The sequence below is a fragment of the Lotus japonicus genome, chromosome 1, assembly GCF_012489685.1.
Source record: "Lotus japonicus ecotype B-129 chromosome 1, LjGifu_v1.2".
NCBI lineage: Eukaryota > Viridiplantae > Streptophyta > Magnoliopsida > Fabales > Fabaceae > Lotus > Lotus japonicus.
The window spans coordinates 123,095,204-123,117,042 of record NC_080041.1 but is presented as its reverse complement, the minus strand read 5'-3'; the positions used below and the strand labels follow the sequence as shown (position 1 = coordinate 123,117,042).

At 34.1% G+C, this 21,839-nt stretch overlaps 4 protein-coding genes across 4 annotated transcripts; 3 read left to right on the top strand and 1 right to left on the bottom strand.

Moving 5' to 3' along the window:
* The first annotated feature begins 470 nt into the window (after window positions 1-470).
* Window positions 471-2,556, top strand: LOC130730123 (gibberellin-regulated protein 13). Its single transcript, XM_057582029.1, has 4 exons — window positions 471-629; window positions 1,182-1,253; window positions 1,413-1,446; window positions 2,054-2,556. The coding sequence occupies exons 1-4, from the start codon at window positions 561-563 to the stop codon at window positions 2,233-2,235; spliced, it is 357 nt and encodes a 118-aa protein (XP_057438012.1). The 5' UTR covers window positions 471-560; the 3' UTR covers window positions 2,236-2,556.
* A 9,005-nt stretch (window positions 2,557-11,561) lies between these two features.
* On the top strand, window positions 11,562-13,965 carry LOC130730122 (probable 2-oxoglutarate-dependent dioxygenase AOP1). The gene is made up of 3 exons (XM_057582028.1): window positions 11,562-12,092; window positions 12,697-13,018; window positions 13,484-13,965. The coding sequence occupies exons 1-3, from the start codon at window positions 11,656-11,658 to the stop codon at window positions 13,733-13,735; spliced, it is 1,011 nt and encodes a 336-aa protein (XP_057438011.1). The 5' UTR covers window positions 11,562-11,655; the 3' UTR covers window positions 13,736-13,965.
* Window positions 13,966-16,737: 2,772 nt separating this feature from the next.
* LOC130730120 (probable 2-oxoglutarate-dependent dioxygenase AOP1) lies at window positions 16,738-18,755 on the bottom strand. Its single transcript, XM_057582026.1, has 3 exons — window positions 18,174-18,755; window positions 17,395-17,719; window positions 16,738-17,138 (listed from the first exon to the last, which is right to left on the bottom strand). Exons 1-3 carry the CDS (start codon window positions 18,602-18,604, stop codon window positions 16,896-16,898), a joined length of 999 nt encoding a protein of 332 aa, XP_057438009.1. The 5' UTR covers window positions 18,605-18,755; the 3' UTR covers window positions 16,738-16,895.
* A 191-nt stretch (window positions 18,756-18,946) lies between these two features.
* Window positions 18,947-21,601, top strand: LOC130730121 (probable 2-oxoglutarate-dependent dioxygenase AOP1). The gene is made up of 3 exons (XM_057582027.1): window positions 18,947-19,648; window positions 20,291-20,618; window positions 21,136-21,601. Exons 1-3 carry the CDS (start codon window positions 19,275-19,277, stop codon window positions 21,379-21,381), a joined length of 948 nt encoding a protein of 315 aa, XP_057438010.1. The 5' UTR covers window positions 18,947-19,274; the 3' UTR covers window positions 21,382-21,601.
* The last annotated feature ends 238 nt before the right edge of the window (window positions 21,602-21,839 follow it).

Genomic DNA, 21,839 nt, shown 5'->3' with positions numbered 1-21,839 from the left:
GTCTACAAATATAATAAGTGCTTTCAATTTTAGAAGTGATTTTAAACTGTTTAGATACATAAAATTTCAAATATAAATTAGGGGTATTTTTGAACTTGCAAAAGTTTTAAGAGAGTGTTCTGTTCCGTTCCCTTCCGTTCCACCCTTTTCCAGGGAATGTCCCGTTCCTGGAGCCTTTTGTCCAGTTCCGTTCCATCTTAAAAACATAACAAACACACAGAACGGAACTCATGCGTTCTGTTCCGTTCCCTTCCCACCTGTCTACCAAACGCTACCTAAGTTTCTTTTGCTCAGCCATTCTTATATTATGATTTTTATTCTAGAACACTTAGGAAGGGCACGTCTGTAATTTTTGTGTGTGCAGGATGTGAATTTGTCTTTTTGGGAAGAGAAAGATTGGCTTTTTGCTAGCAGAAACAATAGCTAAGTAGTTACATAGTGCCACATTTCATCTATAAAAGACACAGAAATACTATCTGCCTATACTTATACATACCCACTCACTTGCAGACCACACTTGAGAAGAACTTGTTTCTGGTTCATTCTCTCTATTTTGAGCAATGGCGAAGAAACTATGCCTAGTTATATTGTGTCTAGTTCAAATGTTGCTACTTCCTGTTGAAAACCATGTAAGCCAAAATGAGTTTTACAGTTCTCTTTCTCATTTTCTGAGCTTTGTTTCAGCATTCTTACTCTGTCTTAAGCTCAGCATTGCTGTTTCCACTTGTATTTTTTTTGGTTTTTTCAACAAAATGATCATGTTTAGAAAATGGAATTGAAACTGTGCATTAGCTATAAATAATATGTAATGCCTCTTCCTCTTGTTGTTTATTATTTTGTAATTTCATTCCCTTGGCATTACACTTTCCTTTCTGATTTAAATATGGTTACCTTAAGAATAATTGTCCTTTTCATTATCCTTGATGTTGGAAAATGCTGAAAGCTAAGATATGAAACACAAAAACTGGAAGTTAACATATAGCAGTGCTGTAGTGTATACTGTCCTCTTAATTGTAAAAAAACATGATCATGCCAAACAGGATTGTAGTCATTTCTACTTAAGTTTTCTGTGTTTAATAATTACAGAAATAAAAAAAATGATTTTGTTATGATTATTGTTTTTGAGATTATACAAATATTAATTATGCTTATGCAACACACCTTAATCACTGTGCTTTCAGGCTGAGATTGTTGTGACTCCCATTGAAGCTCCATCTCCGCAGCCTGCCAACAATACAGCTCAGTTTCCCAATGTGAGTTTTTTTTTGGTACAATTTGAGAATTTCCATAGATTCTGCTTCTGGTTTCAGCAATTTTTCAATTAGTTCACTTTAAAATTTACTGCCATGCATGTATACTTTGACTTGTCAACTTCTTTTGGTTAATTTCATGCTTTTGTTCCTGAATTTCAGCATGGCATCACAGAAGGAAGTCTTCAACCGCAAGGTAATATTAAAGAACATATTATCTGATCCAAGTAGCTACTATCACAAATTCACAACTAATTATAATGTGCACAAAAGGCTTGTCTAACCTACCCACGTGGTTAAATAACTCACCTTAAGTGGACTACTAATAGTGTAACTAATAAAAATTCAAGTAAAAAAGTCAATAATCCCACACTCATTTATCTTAAATACCATTGTTTCATCTTAAATAAAATTATTCATATTGAGGACAAGTTAGACAAAAAAAAAAACCTCAAAAGTCAAACATATAAAGATGTTAAAACTCACTTGATGACAAAATTTAGATATAGTTCGATACATGTCATTTTTACTGTTATTTTCAATTGTAATATCACATGTGAATTAAAAAATAAGAAGTTGAGGGACGTTATCACTTTAAAAAATACATGGGTTACTTAGTTTTTTATTGTACAACATCAAATCAGGCAACATTTAAGTATGCAATTTATCAGTTTTCTTCTGTAAATTCTTGGATTGACTTAAATTTTCTTAAATTTTTCCTTTTCTTTTTTCATTTGTATTTGTTTTAGATTATTTTATTTGATGAAACTAATATTGGGTACACCTTAATTTGGTGTATGCAGAATGTGGGCCACGCTGCGCAAATAGATGCTCAAATACACAATACAAGAAACCGTGCTTGTTCTTCTGCAATAAGTGCTGTGCCAAGTGCTTGTGTGTGCCTCCTGGTCTTTATGGCAACAAGCAGGTCTGCCCTTGCTACAACAACTGGAAAACCAAAAGGGGAGGACCCAAATGTCCCTAAATTTTTTAATTATTTTAACATCTCTTAAATTAAATGCCTTGCAACCACTGGATGATGTACAAGCACTATGTATCTAAGAGGTTGAAAGTACCTTTATTTAATTATGTTTGTCTTTGTGTACTTACATATTTTGCCTTAAGAAATGTTATTTCGGACTTGGAAAAACATACCCAAAATGGTGTTGTAGATTGGGGAGAGTGCATTGGTGTGATCATAAAGTACATTATCACTCATGAGTGGGAGTGATGTCTATACTAAAATTAAAATGTACATTATCACTTTTTCCATTCCGAGTTATATACTATTGTTTAGTTTCTGGAATCTACCCATGTCATACTTAAGTCTTTTAACAACTACTCAAGCGGAACTTTATAGAGATCAAAGACGACTCATGGCTATCTTTCTTATTGGCTGATAGTTTTTTTTTTCTTCTTTTAAGTCTTTTTTTTTCTAATTTTTTTCTTGGGTTTCTTTTGAGTTATGGACTGTGATATCATTTGAACTCTATCCCGTTTGGAAAAACAGCTTAATTAAGCGCTTATGGTCATAAGCGCTTATGACATAAGCGTCATAAGCGCTTATTCATAAGCTATTTTTAAAAGTTGATTGAAAAAAATTGAAAAAAAGCTGTACATAAGCATAAACTGCTTTTCATAAGCTATCATGAGTAGCTTATGAAAATAAGCTGAAAATAGCTTATGGCAGGTCATAAGCTGTTTGCATAAGCCCTCCCAAACACTGGTATAAGAGCTTATGCTGTCAGATAAGTTTAAATAAGCTCTTTCAAACTGGGCTTAACACTTGGACTTGAAAGTAAAAAGCTTTTGGAGAGAGCTCAAAATGCCTAGACATTTCAAATATCTCCATTCCAACTTATAAACTATTATTTAGTTTTTCAATGTACTAATGTGAGGGTTAAGTCTTTCAACAAAGAAATTAGACAGAAGACTTTATGCATTGGACCGGGTCAGGACCGGTTATTAACCGGTTTTAGAACCGAACTGATTTTTATACCCATGGTCTGGTTATAAACCCGTTTTTAGCCCTGAACTGGTTCTTAACCAGTTTTAAAACTGGTTCAAAGGCAACTTATTTCACAATTATGTGCATGTTTGGTTTTCAGTTTGAACTCCGTTGGCGCACATTCCAAGAGAAAATGAATGTGGTTTTCACGCTTTCCAATAGCAAACGTGAAAGAAGGTTGTGGGTTAAGTTGGAATGAAAGTACTTTCACTTTCATGTTAACTTAAATACAAACACAGCCTATATTGATATATGTTTTGCCCAAGTTTTGTGGCGTAATTAACTTTCAAGTATATATGTTGATGGGAACGATAGGGTCTTGTTTTTTAGATATGAGGCTGGTCTTGAACAGAAAAAACGACAAGCGATTTTTTTGTTTGTTTTTGAAATTGGTCTAGTGAAATTGGACTCATCACTGGTATGACATACCTTGTGACCCTATTTTAATTGGGCCTAAATAGCTTATTTCAATTTAATACTATGATGACATCCTACCCAAATCCACGTTAATGTCATCCCCTCCCCACAAGATTTGTTGAATGAGCTGAAAATTTTTCATCTCTAGTTTTCTACTGTTGGCCTTTTCTTCTTCCTCCTCCTCCACTAAGGATCCATTAAGGAGGTTTCTTCTTCTTTATGTAGGCATTTCTCTCCACAGATGAGTTCTCTATTACAATAAGTGATTTTGTTATCTAAATAAGTGAGTTTTCTTTGCTCACACTACAATAATTTTTGCTTTTAGCAATAGTTTACAAGTGGTAGCTATAGTCTGGAATAATATTTCCTAAACTCTACTCAATTGTTTCCGACGGTCTCACGGTTTAGCGTTACATATTCCCTTTGGTATCAATTTTTGGTACTCTATGGTAACAATATGAGAAAATGTAATCTATTGTGTGAAAAAGGCAAATAATTATCACGTGGTAATTGATCCTTATTGTAAAATACGGAACACTTATTTAGTGTTGTGAAAAATTGTGTTGTGGTGCATCTACTACCCACCTTTTCCTCCACCACCTTCGCCGCACCTCTGTCCACCTCATGCCATCAGTCTTCGCCGTAGGCGCTGCCGCAAACTCCTTCGCAGTAAGCTCCGACTACCCTCTGTTTCCTCAAATGTTGGCTTGCTGTCATTAATGATTTTATTTTGGCCTTTCTTGTAGTTGTCCATGCACAGCTTCGGCAGAGCCGACCACGCCCACGCCCTAAAGGTGAAGAAGAGACATGTAAAAAGTCTTTATCAAGTTTTTGCATCTAGACAACAATCACAAGTTATGGTGGAACTTTGGTCTCATTTTAAATTTGGAGTTTCGGGGGGGGGGGGGGTTGTATATGACTTTTAGGATTTTTACTTCATGTATTTAGTTGGATGTAATGTATCAGATTGAGTGAGCATGCTTTGTTCTTATCCTTCTTATCTATTTGCATTGCTTTGAAATTTATATTCCTACATGATGTAAGTGTTGTTAGGCAACCCTTGTATGTGTTCATCTAATTAAAAATCTTTGACAAAAAAATAGTTTTCTATTGTTGAGCATTTCTTTATTCAGTAAAATACACGCACCCCTCGAGATTTGTTAAAATGACAATCCGCCTCATTCTTGTCTAAAATATAGTCCCCACCCCACCTTCTTTCAACTTTTGGAATGGAATATAAGAACTTGTCACAAAATTCAAATAACAGAGACAAAATTAGTGACTTATTTATAAAAGAATGTTTTTCATCGCAAAAATCATCATTAATTTAAATTTGTATGTTTAACCGATGGATTATATTTCCATCTCTAAAACTCGTCAATGATTTAAAATTTTGTATGTATTCGTCATGAATTTTGGAGATGCAAAAAAAAAATCATCGTTAAATAGACGGAATTAAATTAGTGGAGATTCTCGTTACATAAATTTTCCTTTCCTTATTCATCACTAATTTAGTAATTTGTATCTATTATTCATTACCTATTGATTTTCCCAACGGATTCTAATATTTCATTGCCAAATACTTGAATAATAAATTAATGAATAAAAGTATAATGATTTATTATTTTAAAATTCAAAGTAATAAAGTAATTTTATAAAAATACCTAATTACCTAAAACAAGTCATGAAAATAATACATGTTATTTTCAATTTTTAAAGTGCACGTCAATAGGATAAAAAAATAATTGTTGCAGTGCTTAGAAATTTATTAAAACTCGTTGTCCCTTAAGTACGACAAACAGCCGCCATGACTGCTGGCTGGGTTAATAATACAGAATTTATGTTAAAAAAATTAGAGAGATGTTGTTCGCACTTTTTTACACTTAAATTAAGAGGAAGACAGACCATAAGAGAAAGGGAGAGAAATGAAAACTATTACAATGAGTGATATGATAATCAAATTAAGAAGTAGTAAAACCGGTAGATAACTAAGTTTCTTAGGCTTCTAACTAGTTCAGGATAGTTCAGAATTTGATTTATTTTTTAAAAATGAGATGTAAGAAAAAGTAGAGCATAAATCAACCAAAACATGTTGAGTTTTGTGCAAATTGAAATATAATAATGAATGATAGTAACATTAGAATATAGTATATACTATAGTTTTTTATGTGTATTATTTCCTCTTAGTTAAATCCAGCAGAAAATGTTAGGTGAGGTCCCAGATTCTGCGTCATTTGAAAGCTAAATATTTGGTTATGCTTATGCTTGATAATGATAAGTAGACTCAACACACGCCACGGAAATTGGAAAGGCAGGTTCGCCTTTCATGCCATGAGTTTGTTAAATTAGTTGGTTAGTTTGGTTTGGTTGGCACACTATAAGTGGCTGAAGCTACCGACCAAATGACCTAATAATCCTCTCAATTATTATTACAATGAAAAGCATGCAAGATATTTTAATACAACTCATGGATCTCATTCATCCTTCTTCCAATAATTCTAGAATTTTATTACTTGTTCAATTTCTTGCCTCTAATTTTTTAGGAAGTCAACTCTTTATATATGACTTCAAAAATAAATGATATATGGATTTGAATTTAAGTAAGAGAAAATTAAGTTTACTTGAACAGCTTTGGGTTTTCGGCCCACCCAGAGAGATTAGGGTGACTCAAACAACTGTGGCTCACTACAAAAAAATGTTTATTAGCTTTGGTCCAAAGCCGACGTTAACAAATAAAAAATTGATGTTATAACTGGCTTAGTGTCGGTTAAATGTCAGTGTTGGCTAAGCGTCATTGTCGGGGCTAGTGTTTAAAAGCTTGAAGCTAGCATGTGATGTCTTCCATGTGGCCAACACTAAAAGTTACTGTCGGGTAAGCGAACACTAAACCGATGCTACACATTGATACAGAGGCCTACACTATTGTCATTTTGTTAGCGTAGTTCGTATTGACAGACTCAAAGGTTAACGGTGTAGACCAGCGCTAATTAGGAAAGAATTGTAAAAAATCAAATAACTGTCTCACATAATGTAATAAATTGAAAAACTTATCGAAATATCAATATTAGGAAAAGTCTCTCGAAATAGTCTTAAATGCATTTTCAGAGACCACGAACTTTGCTAGCTCAGAGGTGAGAGTTGCTATACTCTTAATAAATGACTTATTTGACCATATGTCTAGTCCATCTAACACTTATCTACACACCATTTGTGAAGAAAAACAATGTATTGAATGCAAAGAAAAGGAGAGGAAACAAATTAAAGTGCGATAGGGTTTACATTCTGAATGATTGATTTTTAATTAAAAGATAAATACTTACTCATATTTATAGTAATTGGTAGACTCTTAATCTTAATTAAATAAAGACACAAGGAAAGAAACCAATATGGAAAATGATCTAAATTACCTAAAATAAGATAATATACTTTAAAACGAGATAAATATATTATAAAATATCTTTTTCTTATTCTAACACTATTCATGCTTATGGCTAGTCATCTAAAGTATGTAATTTGCAAATTTCCATTTAGGATACACTTTTGATAAAAATAAAAATTAATTTTTAATTACAATGAACATATGTTTTGATAAGCCAATTAGATTATATTTTCTTTTAGCAAAGCATATTCTTTATATATATGGGTTACACGTGAATCAGGAGTTCATCATACACGTTGAAATTGTTAAATTAAACCAATAAAAGCATATTCGAGGGATATTCGATCATTCATTTCCAGAAACAGCCCCCTGCGTATGTTGCACGCCGCAATGGTTGGCTGGCAATGGCATGTTCTTCAAATGTTGATTTCTGTTTTGTTTATTCATTCTTCTTCTTTCCCCTATGTTACTCAATTTCCAATAGGCCATCATTACTATTCAATTGATCCAAGAGTTGAATATCAATTGATGCATGTGGACATTTTTCTAACATGTGATGGCTCTCAAGCAAACCATTATTGAATTGACTTTGCACAACATCCTTGACTTATAAACCCTCCTCAATTTTCAATTTGATTTGAGCAAACATTCGTTGACCCCAATTTTCTAAAGTAGTTGTATCAATGATCTTATTTTTTCCTTTAGTGTAAGTGAACATCTAATGGAGACTGAAACATTGAAGCAATCATAGAATTCAACAACTTCTCAAGTTTGGTGCTTATTGATTGGAAGACTTCATTTGGCCACTATGACATAGCTACATGTATATGGTATAGAGGAAATAAACTTGACCTGTTCAAGGACCGATAAAAAGTTACATGATGAAGTAGGTCGCCCTAGCATAATATGAAAATAACAATATGCTAGACCAAAATTTTCGTCCATTCTAGTCCAATTACCTTTCACATTTTGCAAATCAAACCCTTTAGTCAAATAAAATTCTGAAATTTTTGTTAGGTATGGAAATTGCAAGCAGGGGAGCAGCAAAAGGAAGAAGTAAAAAAATAATTCAAATGAGGCAGAGAAATGAAGAACATCACAATCTTCAGTTTTATTGATCATTTCCAACGTCTAGGAAGTAAGACCTTCCCTGATCTTTACTGTAATCTAACTCAAATACTCATGAAAAACAAGGGTAAATCTAATAACATGTTTGACATTTGTCTAAAATTAACTCTAAACCCAGAATCAATTCTTACGAGAAACTTCTGTGAATAGCTTCTGAGCCACCCGAATTAATTTCCGAAGAAGAAAAAAAGCTGAAACATGTTATAAGAAACATGAAAAAAAGAGAGGGATATGATCATCAAACCCTTATATAATTTACAGAGACATAAACATGAAAACTAAGGCTGTTCCATTCAAAAAGAGTCTGAGCTCACTTCATCTTCCTCCTCCCAAACCATCCAAGAAAGAGGGTCTGCATAGAATTTTGACACCTTGTTGTCAACAACACCAATTGATTGCATCTTTTGACTATGAAGCACCACAGAAGAAGCAGAAGCAGGGGTGGCCTTGATCATGCTCCTTGATGGCTGTTGTTGATCTTCAGCATTTGGGGTTTGAACTGGAAGCACAGTGGGCTTAGTAGAAGATTGTTGTGGCTGTGGACGAGGGTACAAGAGATCAGTGGGGAAGAAATTGTATTGTTGAAGGCCAGCCATGTAAGAAGAATGATTCAAAGTGTTTGATTGATTGATTTGAAATTTTGCTACCAAACAGAGAATTAAAGAAGGGAATTTGAGATGTTTGTGTGTGAAGAGTATCTAACTTTGTTAGGAAGTGATTGTGTGTGACAAGGAGTATTTATAGATGGAAAAAAAGGTTGGAGAGGGAAAAGAGGGTTCTCGACTTTTTCTGACTTGGTGGCTTGGGAATCAAGGGAGTTTCCTTGGAGAAGGGGAATGTGTTTGTGGACTATTTTTGTTTCTAGAGTTTTTCGTTTTTAGTGTGGTAATAATTTACTAATTGTCGATGTTTACAATCACCTTAATTTTGTCGGATTTTCACTGTTTGGGTTAGTTTGCTTTTCACTATTTTATATAAAAGTGATTTTTTATAATATTTTTACATGATTTGTTTAAAATATTGATAATTTTACTTATTTAAGTAAAAGTGGAAATTATAGAAATAAATGTGTTCAGAAGTCCAAACCAATCACAAAGCCTCTATTTTGGTTGGTTATGTTTTCTTATCTTTTGTCTTTAATTGAACGCGAATCTGGCCGATTCAAGGTTGAACAAGATGGTTCGGATTGAGTGATGGAGTCAGAATAAAATAATAATTTTTTTAAATTGTGGATACATTTAGAGCATCTTTATCACGAGTATCTTAGGAGTTTCTTATAACTTTGCAGGATACTTGAAGCCTCCCACCTGAAACAGAACATCCTCCACCATCCCTTTTGGATAAATAACTGACTAATCGCCGATCGACAAACTGAAGGAAAATGTTAGCATGTCAAGGTCTAGATATCCCCAACCTTTCCAAAACATAATAAGGCATAGTGCAATGAATTGTGTAAGATTTCCTGGTTCCTTAAACTTAGGGGCAATCTACTAGAAGCTACTCCCTATGTTTCTTATTATAAGTCAATTATATCACAATATATAGGATTAAGAAAAGTGGTTAAAATTAGTTAAGTGCAATAAATTGGTAATTTTTTTTAATTAACTTTACTAAATTACCCTTACTTATAACTTTAACACTTTTATTAATTCTTAGTCCAAATTAATATTTCACTGTATCTTGAATTTCTAGAGTTAAGGTTAGTGAATGATAGTGGCATTGGAAAATGATAGTGGCATTGGAAATAAACTAAAATATAAAATGCAGAAATATTAAGTTTTAAATGTAAGGGTAAATTTGAAAAAAATTAATCAATGCTAACTTTTTTTTTGATAGGCAAATCAATGCTACCTAAATATTACAAATGGACTTATATTTAGGAAAAAAACCTCTAAAAATTAGCCTTTTAATAATGAAAAGTGGGAGTATTACTTTATTTTATCAGAACAATTTTCTTTAAAAATTCTTAAAACATTCAAAAGAGAAATGAGCACAAAAATCAACCAAAAACCTAAAATTTGCCCAAAATCCGAATGAAAGTTAAAATCGGCCCTAAATCCGACATGAACCCTAAAATCGTAAGAAAAACCTAAAATTGGCCCAAAACTCTAAATTATGCAGAAAACTCTAAAATCGGCTGAAAAACATAAATCAGCTGAAAAACCTAATCCAACTCATTCATCTCTGTCCAACACCGCTGGAGCTCACTCTCCTCCTCCTCAATCTCTCTTTCTGAACATTGAAAGAATATGATAAAACTTTAGTTGCCATTTAATTAAAATTAGTAGCAGAATATGCGCTCAAAAAAAGAAAAAAAAAATAGTAGCAAAATGTATACAAGATTTCATGTATACTCAAGTGATGGGCCCTTGCATGGACTGGACCACAACAGCCCAATGACTAAAGCAAGCAAAAAATGTGCATGATGAATAGTGCTGTCATGCAAGTAGTAGCGGACCAACTATATATACCTATAAATTTGGGACATGAAAATGAAACAAATTTATCGGTTCACAAATTGCTGTCAAAGATAAATACTTATAGTATACTTAGCTAATAATCAATATCTATAATTACAAAACAACAAAGATTACAGACGTCTGGTGGTAGGGGACCAAAATATATTTTTATGAAGTTTCTATTGTATTATTAGTAACGATATTATGTACACTACAATGTAAACTCTGTTTTAAGGCAGATTTTAGGAAATTGATGCGGTTGAACCACTGCACTGCAAAACAAATCTCGCCGTGGCTAGAAAAATGCTGCTATTACTGGTGAAATTTTGTTCTGCCACTATAGTATCATTTTAGCTATTACCCCTTACAACTCATGGAAGATGTGGAGTAGGGCAGGGCCAACTCACACATTATCATTTTAATAGTTGACTAAAATATTGACAAAAAATAAATAATTGTCTAAAAATCGACCTAAACCCTAACATTGCTTAGAGTGGGTTATTTTAATTCCGTTGAACGAGTCAGCCTGTAATGCATTTGCAAAAATGGTGTACATTTTGAGTGATGATTGATGTACATCCAAATAGTACAGACACTTCTGAACACTTTTTTTTCTTCTATCTATTCTTCCAATTACATCACATTTATTCGTATATTTGTGTGTTTACTGATGTTTATTCTTACATTTTAGCCCGTTGAGATACATGCACAGCACAGCATATAGGAAATCTCGATTGATTGGAATGATAATTTAATTTGTATTCTATACTAGTTTCCATAGTTCCATTATAAACTAAAACGATCTTTATTTTTCATGCGCACATCGAAAAGGTCCATCATCATAGTTTTATTTTAAAGATTGGATAGACGAGCAAGAGACTTATATTGACAAAAAAGTATTGTTAAAATTTTCAAATTGGTACCAGCAGGAAATATTTTGGACATTTTATTGAGAGAGCATATTGGGGACCAGGAAAGCAAATAAGCAATCAATCAAATTATATTTAAGTACACATGACTGAGCAGTTTTCACAATTAGTACATACAGATTTTCAAGGATTGGGAAGAATCATGGGTTCACAAACAGAGTCTCAGGTTCCTCTCCCTGTTATTGATTTCAGTGATGAACACCTGAAGCCTGGTACTCACAAATGGGTGTCTACTTGTCAAGCTGTGAGGAGTGCAATGGAGGATCATGGTGGATTTCTAGCACTCTATGATAAAGTTGATCCACTGCTTTATGACTCTGTCTTCTCTGCAATGAAACGACTCTTTGATCTTCCATCAGAAACAAAGGGGCAAAAAACCACTGATAAGCCTATCTTCAGCTATGCTGCTCAATGCCCCAACATTCCTTTGTATGAATCAATAGCCATAGACAACGCAGTGAGTGCTGGAGATTGTCAAAAGTACACTACTATTATGTGGCCACAAGGGAATGATCATTTCAGGTATAATTAACAGTTTTCAAACCCACTTCTCATTTTGTTTCTCTCTTCGTCATGAATGTGTGTTTGGATACCAATTGAGTTAACAAGAAAGCACATTAATCTCAATTTAAAAAAAGAGTTCCGTTAGCACTCACCCCAATGAGTATCCAAACATGCTTAGTATATGAAAAACTTCTCAATGCCCTCCTGATTCACGAAGTGTTTCTTAATTGACTAATAAGTGATTAACTAGGGTAGCAAATGTAATGCATGAAATATAATAATAAATTTTGAAATTAGCATTTTAGTGATTAACAACGAGAGTAGCACAACCCTCTAAATTTAGGAATTCAGATTCTCTGCACTTAGGGAATCCTTAATTCACTTAACTCGGGGACCTCAACCGTTGAATCTTAATCGGACGACACTGGTTTAAATAATTGATTTTTTAAGTGTACCCTACATTTTAAAATTGGAGTTGTCTGATTAACATCAGATAGTCACGAACCCCTGACTTCGGCGAAAGCACGATTTCCTAAAATCCAAATCCCTATATTAGAAAGGGCATGAGAGAGCTAGTCTTAATTATTTTTCATGTATCAATGTGCATGTAATATGACTTCAGTGAAAGTGTCAATTCCTATGCAAAGAAAGTGGCAGAGCTGGATTATATTGTGAAGAAGATGGTGTTTGAGAGCTATGGAGTAGATAATCAGAAACATGAGTCTATGCATGCATCAACTGATTATGTGCTCAGATGCTACAAATACAGAACCCCGCTGGTGGGTGAAACCAACATAGGAGTGCTTCCTCACACTGACTCAGGCTTCTTAACAATAATAAATCAGAGGTTGAATGGCTTAGAAATCAAACTTCAGGATGGGAAGTGGTTCCCAGTTGAGGCCTCACCCTCCATGTTTGCAGTTTTGGCTGGTGAAGCACTCACGGTAATGTTCTTATTTTCACCCTGTTTCCTTTTAGTAAATAAGTAAAGTAATGTTTAATTTTCATCGAAACACGAGTGACATGTAATCAACACACGGTTTAGCAACAATTTTTAATTTCAGCAAATTATGTCGATTGAATGTCCTTAAAAAATGCGTGCCCAAGTAAGATTTCCGTAGAAATATTTAGCTAGTAAACCATCATTTCCAAGGCTAAAAGATATCGAGTCAAACATTTTAAGTTCCAATAAGATGAAAAAAAGAACAATTTATTTAGTCATTTTTTAGGGACTAAACTAATTTTGCGAAAGGACTATATTAATCGCCTTTTCAATCTTTTAGGGATGAAAAGAGTAATTTCCATATTTTAGCGATGAGAGTAACTGATGCGATATTTTCAAGAAGCAAAATGATATACCACAGTTATACTGTAATAGTTATTCCTATGAAAAACACATTTTTTTGCAGGTGTGGAGTAATGACAGGATAAGCGCTTGTCTACACCGAGTATTCATGAATGAAAAGGTGGACAGATACTCCTTGGGGCTACTTTCATATGCTGGCAAGTTAATGGAGCCACAAGAAGAGCTAGTTGATGAAGAACATCCTCTTCGTTATAAACCATTTGATCATTATGGATATCTTCGTTTCTATGTCTCTGAAGAAGGTGTAAAAGCTTTCAAAAATGGTACTAGGATCAAGACATATTGTGGCATTTGAGGTGCACTTATTGTGATATGAAGAAAGTCTATGAAGGGTGATCTCTAAGTTATATGAATTCACCAGAAGTTAAATGTGTGTGTTACTTATGTCGTGATATACATATGTTTGTAGAATAAAATTAATCTTGATTTCTACTGTTTCCAGAGCTATATGTGTGAAAGGAGTTTGTCATTATGTACGAAGTTATGATGAATGAATAAAAATTCACCCATGGTTTGTTGTTAGAAGCCAGGATAAGAAGGAATATGATGTGATAGAAAAAGAGGTCATTTATTTCAACAATTTTTGAATGCAAGTTCCGTAGGAAAAAAGAAATGAAATATCTAAGAGATGGGAAGGGGATGGAGAGAAAGTGAGAAATGTGACCAATGAAGTGATGGAAAAGTAGTAAGAGATGATAAGATGTCATCCAAGTGTAGGGTTGTAACTAGGGTTGCATAGGGTGGTCATTTGGAGAAAATCCGCAACCAAGATAAGGGGATGAGGAGAAATCACTTCATCCATAGACTGAGAAGTCTCAGTAAATCGACATTTGCGGAATCATTCACCGTCAGATTAGACTGAAACCTTGACATGTAAGGTTTGAGAAATAGGTCTCCCACATTAGCTCTACTTTGGGTGTTTTCACCTTCTTGGTTTTCATTTGTAAGCTTTGTCATTTGGCTGGTTGTAGATGAGGGTTTGTGCTATGTTTTGAGACACTCTTATACATTATTTGATCATAGTCGAGCTGTTTCTTCACTCTTATACATTACAACGTCTCTTGTGTGCTTGTGATATTTAGTTGCACCTGTTATTTATTGTTGCTCCTCACAAATTCTAACAAATTGGAGAAAATTAATACTCATTGCATATTTCTCTATTTAAGTTATTACTATTGTGCCTTTCAAAACAAAAAATTATTGCTATTGAGTTGTCCTTCGCCATCACTAAAACACTAAAAAAAAGTGACTCAGTGTAATTTTCTCAACTTTGTCTCTTGTTTAACTAACGTAGATGATGTCATCAATGATAGAGGAAAGTAGTGGCTAAACAAGTGTGTCATTGGAGCCTCACTCCAACGCGATATGGTTGTTATTGGTGGAGATTGTAGTGGAGATATTGGTGCTTGCTCTGTATATCTTCTTGCTACCACACACTCCACACTCGCCCAACCATTCCCGCTCCAATGATGTATGGATTTGGATCTAACAAAGATAGGGTTTGAGGATCGTGGATAGGGAAATGACAAATCCGTTACTAACAAGTAATTTTAGGGTAAATTTGTAAGGGTCATTATTGTTAGACATCTGTTCGGGTGACAACAGTTTTTTTCTTCCACAATTTCAGACACTAAAAACACAAAATACATTTATGATAGTTTGAGACCGCCACAAGTTTCACGAATGATTTTTTATGCAATTTGTGGTGGTTTTGAACGACTAAAAATGTGTTTTATGTGCTATTTTTTAACGCTATAAATTAAATTATGAGGGTAAAAACCTATTATAATATTCTAAATAAATGTTCAAAAAACAATCATTATTGAATGCTTAATTAAAATACTATCTCAACACTATCCCATTTAATTATTTTGTATCACACATCAAGGTAGCACTCATCCGGATAGTTGTCATAAAAAATGCGTGAATGTAGGGTGTTGTCAGGGTCGGTCCAAGGGTAAAGCCATCCAAGCAAGGGCTTTAGGTCTCCAAAAAGAATTTTGTTTTACTAAGTAAAAAAGGCCTCCAAATATTTTTTTACTAAGTAAAAAAGGCCTCCAAAATTAAAATTTTCTATAGTCCTCATTTATGTAACAAGGCCTCACTTTAAACTTTACTTTAGGCCACACTTAGTGTTGGGCCGGCCCTGGGTGTTGTTAATATTGGTGGTTCATATATAAGAATTCTTATATATGTTCCACCAAGCAACACCCACATTCATTCATTTTTCTCTCTATTTTTTTTTATGTCATATCATATGTATCACTTATCTTTATTGTCTTCATTAATATTTAAGTGTTTAAACACCCTATTTGGTCTAACCATCATCAATAACTCCAAGATAAATGTTCACTTGTGCAATTATTGTACGGCTTGGCAAAAAAAATTATGCAATTTTTTATCTGAATTATTGTACGGCTAATAAAAAATTACAAAGCATTGTAGTCAATATTTGTCATCACTCAAGCATATGTCATTATGTCTTTTTAACCAAAATCAGCCAAAGATCTTGGACATATGCACAATACCTGATATATTCAGGCATACACATATTTTAGTGATTATAGACCGGTAAAACACGATTGATTTTTTTTAAGAATTTTGGTGGCAGTTAAAAATTGCCACAAACTATTATGTGACGTGACTTTTTAAACGTTATATGTCACCATTGTTTATAATATTATATTAATTTTGATGCAAGCTTCATAATTCTTCTCAAAAGCAACATATTTATTAAATCAATAAAATTCTAGGAACATCCCTTTCGAATAAGGATGAGATCCTTCAAAGAGCCACCCTGATATACGCAAGGAAAAACCAACTCAAACACCCCTCAACTAACAACATTATAATGCTATAAAACAAGAGAGTATAAACACACAACCCACGAAAGAAACCATATGTTTTGTAAGACATCTACCCTACCATTTTAAAACTAAAACAAAAATCCACTATTAATTGGAAGAACAAAATGATGCTTCATCTGAAATAGAACTAGTGATAACAGGTCATTCCTGTTCTTCTTAACTCATTTTCCAAAACCCTACCTACTTTTCTTCGGACATCACTTCATTTTTTATAGCAATTTTATAATGGATATAATCTTTCATATTTTTTTGGTTATTTAAGATTAGATTTAACGGTTATGATTTATTTTGACTTAATTATCCTAAAAAATGACAACAATATTTTGAGTTGGAGATATACATATACCCATTCTTTAAACATAAGTTATACGTAACATAAACAAGATCATTTAGTGTTCAAGTATGTTTCTTTTCTCTTTGTATGGATGCGTTAAAAAAACTCATCTAGATTTTGGATGATAAGAAACCCACACAATATCTGTTCATATGAATTGGAGAGAACAGAAGTTTATAGTATACATGCACACAGCAAACTTGCAAACCTTACCTAGAGCAATAGAGTACATATTACAAATTATCAATCACATCTCAAACTCCAGAATACACCTTGAGTGCTTGTTTTTCACCCTCAGAAGATTGAAGAAACCTCATGAACTCACTGTGGACATAGGGCTTAAAAAGCAAAGGGTGCTCCTCTGTCACGAGTTCTTCTGGGGCTTTTATCATGTGCCCTGGTTTTGGAACCGTGAATAGTCCAACTGAGAACCTTGTCTCATTCCCAGTCATCATCACACGGTGATGGGGTGAATGCACCCTGCCATTGGTCCATGCCTGCAACATATTTCATTAAATCACTACATCAATGATCAAATTGAGGTGTCACATAATTTAGAGGACCATTTTCTAGTACATTCTAGGAGAAAATTAAATATGTTTATATATTGAAAGGAAAATGATTAGTAAATATTCGAATAGTGCAAAGATCCGACAGACACTTAATGCTAGAAAGAAAGATAAGAGAGTGCATGTGGGTGTTTGCACTATTTGAGTGTCAAAGTTTCATCAATGAGATTAAAGTAGAAATTACATAGAAAGCGTCTCCGGAAAAAGCCACAAAACTGTATGGTGATGAGGGCTTGCACTTGATCCATTCTCCACTTTTAGTCTGAAGCTCTAAGCCATCAATTTGATTTTGACACAATATGGTCAATGTGTTCTTATCAGTGTGTTCTGGTAGGCCAACTTGTTCTTCATTTGTTTGAGGGGCACTGTACTTGATAAGCCTTGCAAGGTAGTGTGTTGATTTCATATGTTCCTCCAAGTATTTTTCAACGCCTAAACTCTCCAAACTCATCTTCCTAATAATCTGATCCAACCTTGACACTTGCTCCATGAAAGATTGTAGAGTTTTACTGCCAAATAAGTTGGAAGAATGAGAGACATTAAGGGGCTAAAAAAAGGCAGATTAAAAAAATTGGTACATGTAAAGGCACCTTTATTATGTAAACGTTGGTTCTGTTTCACACTTTCACTAGGTAGTTCATGTGATAAGGTTTTTATTTTTAGATATAAATTTTCATTTTCATGTCTTTTTTGAAAAATTAGGTAGAAGTTTCTCCACATGTAACATATGGGCTGTGAACTGAAAGAATTTGAATTTCCCGCATTCAATGAAGTTGAACCCTTCAATCAAGATCAGATATCTCAAATTTTAAGCTTATATTTGTTGTCTGATATTGAGAAAATATATGAACCGACGAATCTTAATTGAATGGATCATATTCCTTGACTACGTGAATGTATGATTGTCTTGACTTCACGGAACTCAAATCAGAAATAGTAGCATATATATTATCTAGTACATACCTAAAACTGGGCTTTCCTTCAGGCCATAAGATCTTGGTTGTGTTTTCAACTTTCTCTGAATCATCTACATCGTCAATCCCCATGCTTTCATAGAGGTTCCAAGGCTCAAGATAACCATGGTAGGGGTTACCAGACACAACTCCTCGCTTGGTTTCTAAAGGAAGGTCGAAAAGCTCTTCAAGTTCAACAAATAAGGCTCTCCGAAGGTCCAAAGAGACTTTGTCAAACACAGCCTCAAAGCAACCATACTCCACAAGTGCTCTGTGGACTTGGGATTTTACTGATTCCCAATGAGAACCATTAGATTCCAAGTCCAGAAAGGGGAAGTCAATAACTGGAAGCTTCACTTTGTCTTCTGATCCCATTTTTAGTTTGCTATCTGCTTCTCTTCGGTGGTAAATGGATGTTTGATGCTGAATAGTTTGAAGCATTGTTAGTTGTTGACTGATTAAAATATAAGACACTAAAATTACAATTTATTTTGACCAAGTGTTATGGTAAGCCCAAATAGTTACTCGGCCCACCATTTTCCTATCGGCTCAAAGGACTAACAACCAAGGGAGTGTCAAGTTGGCCGGCCATGACAATAAATATAAAGTCTTAACTAGTAAAACTAAATAGCTGAACAAATATCAAGTTATAAGAGTTAATGATTTAAGACCACAAAAGTAAAGCTAACAATAACATGCTACTTATACAATAATCAGACAAATATTAAACACATTCATTGTCACTCATATCAAACTTTATAAATACAACTATACAAGTTTGATCACTCTACAACTTGGAGCATTATTGAGTATTCATTTGCTCATATATTGCTTTTCTTGACTTAGAGACTCTCTCTCTAATCTTAAACTAACTTAAGTACTATAAAATGTCTTTTGCAGATACATTCTTGCCGTAAATTATTAGATTTTTCCTGCTTCACTACACTACACTCTCAACCTCATTCTCCATCATGCATCGTTGCATCTTGGACTAAGCCCTTATGCTATAAGACAATTTATCAAATATCAAAATAAATCATACAAATTAGGAGGGGAGTATAAGCAAACACAGATAGCTAATTTTCACACACATTCTTTTTGAGCGATCATCATGGGATCCCAAACACAGTCTCAGCTACCAGTTGTTGACTTCACCGATGAAAACATGCAGCTTGGCAGTGATGCGTGGCTCTCAGCCTGCCATGTCGTGAGGACTGCCCTTGAGCACCATGGTTGTTTCGTTGCACGCTTTGATAAACTTGGAAAAGAGCTTTGTGACACTGTTGTCTCCAACTTGGAAGAATTGTTTGGTCTTCCACTTGAAACAAAAGCTCAAAAGACCAGTGACAAGCTTTTCCATAGCTACCTAGGACAAGTGTCATGGCTTCCCTTATATGAATCTCTGGGCATTGACGATCCATTATCCGTGGATGGATGTCAGAAATTCACTAGCATCATGTGGCCGGAAGGGAACAGTCATTTCTGGTAGGTACTTTTTATAGATTTGTCTCATGTAAAATGAATCAAATATCTTACATTCGTGGATGTGTTCATATACTTGCATATAGTTCCTTCTTTTTGGTACATATATGTCATGTAATATATCAACAAGATTTTAAACTGCGGTTACAGTCACGTGTTATGAAATTTATGATCTTTGCTATTGTGAAAAATCACATATAAATTCAACTACAACATTGTGAACGTGGACTTTGATTTTAAAATTATGATTTACCTACTGTGACAAAAAAAAATATGGTTCACAAGTTAAAATGACTTTTCTGCAAATTAAGTAAAAATATGTGTCATGAGTGTAGTGGACTAGTGTGGTAGGGAAGGGAGACATGCTGCTGCCATGGCTCCCCAAAACTTTTCAATTTTTTATTCTTATATGTGATACATATGCAAGCTCTATAAATCATTGTAGGCATGTCATTTTTTTTTATCTTCGCCTCTTTCGTCTAAATTTTTGTCTCCGCCTCGAGTGGACAATTTTTTTTAACATGATCTATCATATAATTTCTCTTAAAACTATGCATACCGGTTATTTGATAACTTCAATTAATTGTGATTGTGAGAGATTGCTCAATACATATTTACATGGTAGAGGTTTCGTTTCTATTGCAGTGAATGGATGAATGAGTATGCTAAGCTCTTGGGAGAGTTAGACCGAATGACCAAGAGAATGGTGTTTGAGAGCTATGGTGTGGACATGGAACGATGCGATTGTTTCATAGAATCAAGCAATTATCTTCTTCGATGCTTAAAATACAGAGCACCTCAGATGGATGAAGAAAATGTTGGGTTGCAGTCTCACACAGACTTGACTTTGATATCCGTAGTGCATCAGCTGAACAATCTGAATGGATTGGAAATTAAACTGAAGGATGGGGAGTGGACTGGGGTTGATGCTTCACCCTCTATGTTTGTGGTCATGGCAGGGGATGCACTCAATGTGAGTATAATTAATGGACCTGAATTGCCTGTAATATTCAGTTTGCAATTGGTTGCGATTTGCGGGCACCCTCATCTTGGACAACCAACAACACGTGTAATTTGTGATAGTTTATGACCACTACAAATTTAAAACTCTTTAATTTGTGAAGTTCACAAACTGTTACAAATTGCAGGTATCGTTGGATGTTCATTAAAGACTGTGGCGCCATGGATCATTTTTGTTTTTCAATTGGTCAATTTATGTCTAGAATTTATCAATTTGTCAAGATTGATCATTCTGAATCAGTAATCAAATAATCAGGTCCTCTTAGGAATAATCAGGTCCTCTTAGGTCTTCTGTGATGTTGAAATTTCACATAGCACGTTAAAAATTCAAGTAGTCTTATAAATGTTTACAAAGACATTAGAGATAGACATAATATTTTATTTGATTTTGTCATATGAAATGAGAGATTCTTAATCCGTTTGATCAATCTATATCTAAAAATGATTTGTCTTGTTGATGGCTTATATAGGTGTGGAGTAATGGCAAGATAAGGCCATGTGAACACAGGGTTATAATGAATGCAAAGCAAACAAGATACTCCACGGGACTATTTTCTTTTTATAGTAAGGTGATGGAGATACCGGAGGAGCTAGTGAATGAGCAACACCCCTTGCGTTATAAACCAACATTTGACCATTATGACTACCTTAGTTTCTTAGACAAAGAGAAAATCAAAGAATTTTATCCCCGAATCCAAGCTTATTGTGGAATCTGAAACCTACTGCAAAGTGAAGGAATTGATCGTGTCATATTTCTCTTGTGTCTATGAATGATAAAGTTGGATCGTAGGAGTTGGTTGCTGCCTTATGTACGTGTGCTCTTCTAATGTTGTTTGTAATTTTTTTTTAATAATTTGTTGGCTACAATATAATTGTAGACGATGATCTCTTATATATGCCCTTCTTAATCCATTAATAGAATTGATTAAATATATATATCCTCACCTTTCACATAAAATGAAAGACACGTAATTCTTTCAAGATAGAGCAATATTGACCCCTACACTCGAGGCTGCTGAAATGATACATGAATATCTGAGCTTCAGCTCTGCCTTGCGGTCTGATGAGGATTCTGAAATCCGAGTTGAGTGGTTTACCACATAATTTTTTAACAACACTAAAAGTTCAGGAATCCCTAACCACAAACTATTATTGAAAGTTGGTACTTCAATCA

Bases quoted from the DNA above. Each gene is read 5' to 3' on its own strand.
- LOC130730121 (XM_057582027.1), top strand. From the start codon at position 19,275: ATGGGATCCCAAACACAGTCTCAGCTACCAGTTGTTGACTTCACCGAT. The intron at 19,649-20,290 runs GTAGGTACTTTT...TTTCTATTGCAG, and splicing joins GAAGGGAACAGTCATTTCTG to TGAATGGATGAATGAGTATG. The intron at 20,619-21,135 runs GTGAGTATAATT...TGGCTTATATAG, and splicing joins TGGCAGGGGATGCACTCAAT to GTGTGGAGTAATGGCAAGAT.
- LOC130730122 (XM_057582028.1), top strand. From the start codon at position 11,656: ATGACTGAGCAGTTTTCACAATTAGTACATACAGATTTTCAAGGATTG. The intron at 12,093-12,696 runs GTATAATTAACA...ATATGACTTCAG, and splicing joins CAAGGGAATGATCATTTCAG to TGAAAGTGTCAATTCCTATG. The intron at 13,019-13,483 runs GTAATGTTCTTA...ATTTTTTTGCAG, and splicing joins TGGCTGGTGAAGCACTCACG to GTGTGGAGTAATGACAGGAT.
- LOC130730120 (XM_057582026.1), bottom strand. From the start codon at position 18,604: ATGCTTCAAACTATTCAGCATCAAACATCCATTTACCACCGAAGAGAA. The intron at 17,720-18,173 runs GTATGTACTAGA...CTTATTTGGCAG, and splicing joins GAAGGAAAGCCCAGTTTTAG to TAAAACTCTACAATCTTTCA. The intron at 17,139-17,394 runs GTAATTTCTACT...AATATGTTGCAG, and splicing joins TTTCCGGAGACGCTTTCTAT to GCATGGACCAATGGCAGGGT.
- LOC130730123 (XM_057582029.1), top strand. From the start codon at position 561: ATGGCGAAGAAACTATGCCTAGTTATATTGTGTCTAGTTCAAATGTTG. The intron at 630-1,181 runs GTAAGCCAAAAT...CTGTGCTTTCAG, and splicing joins TACTTCCTGTTGAAAACCAT to GCTGAGATTGTTGTGACTCC. The intron at 1,254-1,412 runs GTGAGTTTTTTT...CCTGAATTTCAG, and splicing joins ATACAGCTCAGTTTCCCAAT to CATGGCATCACAGAAGGAAG.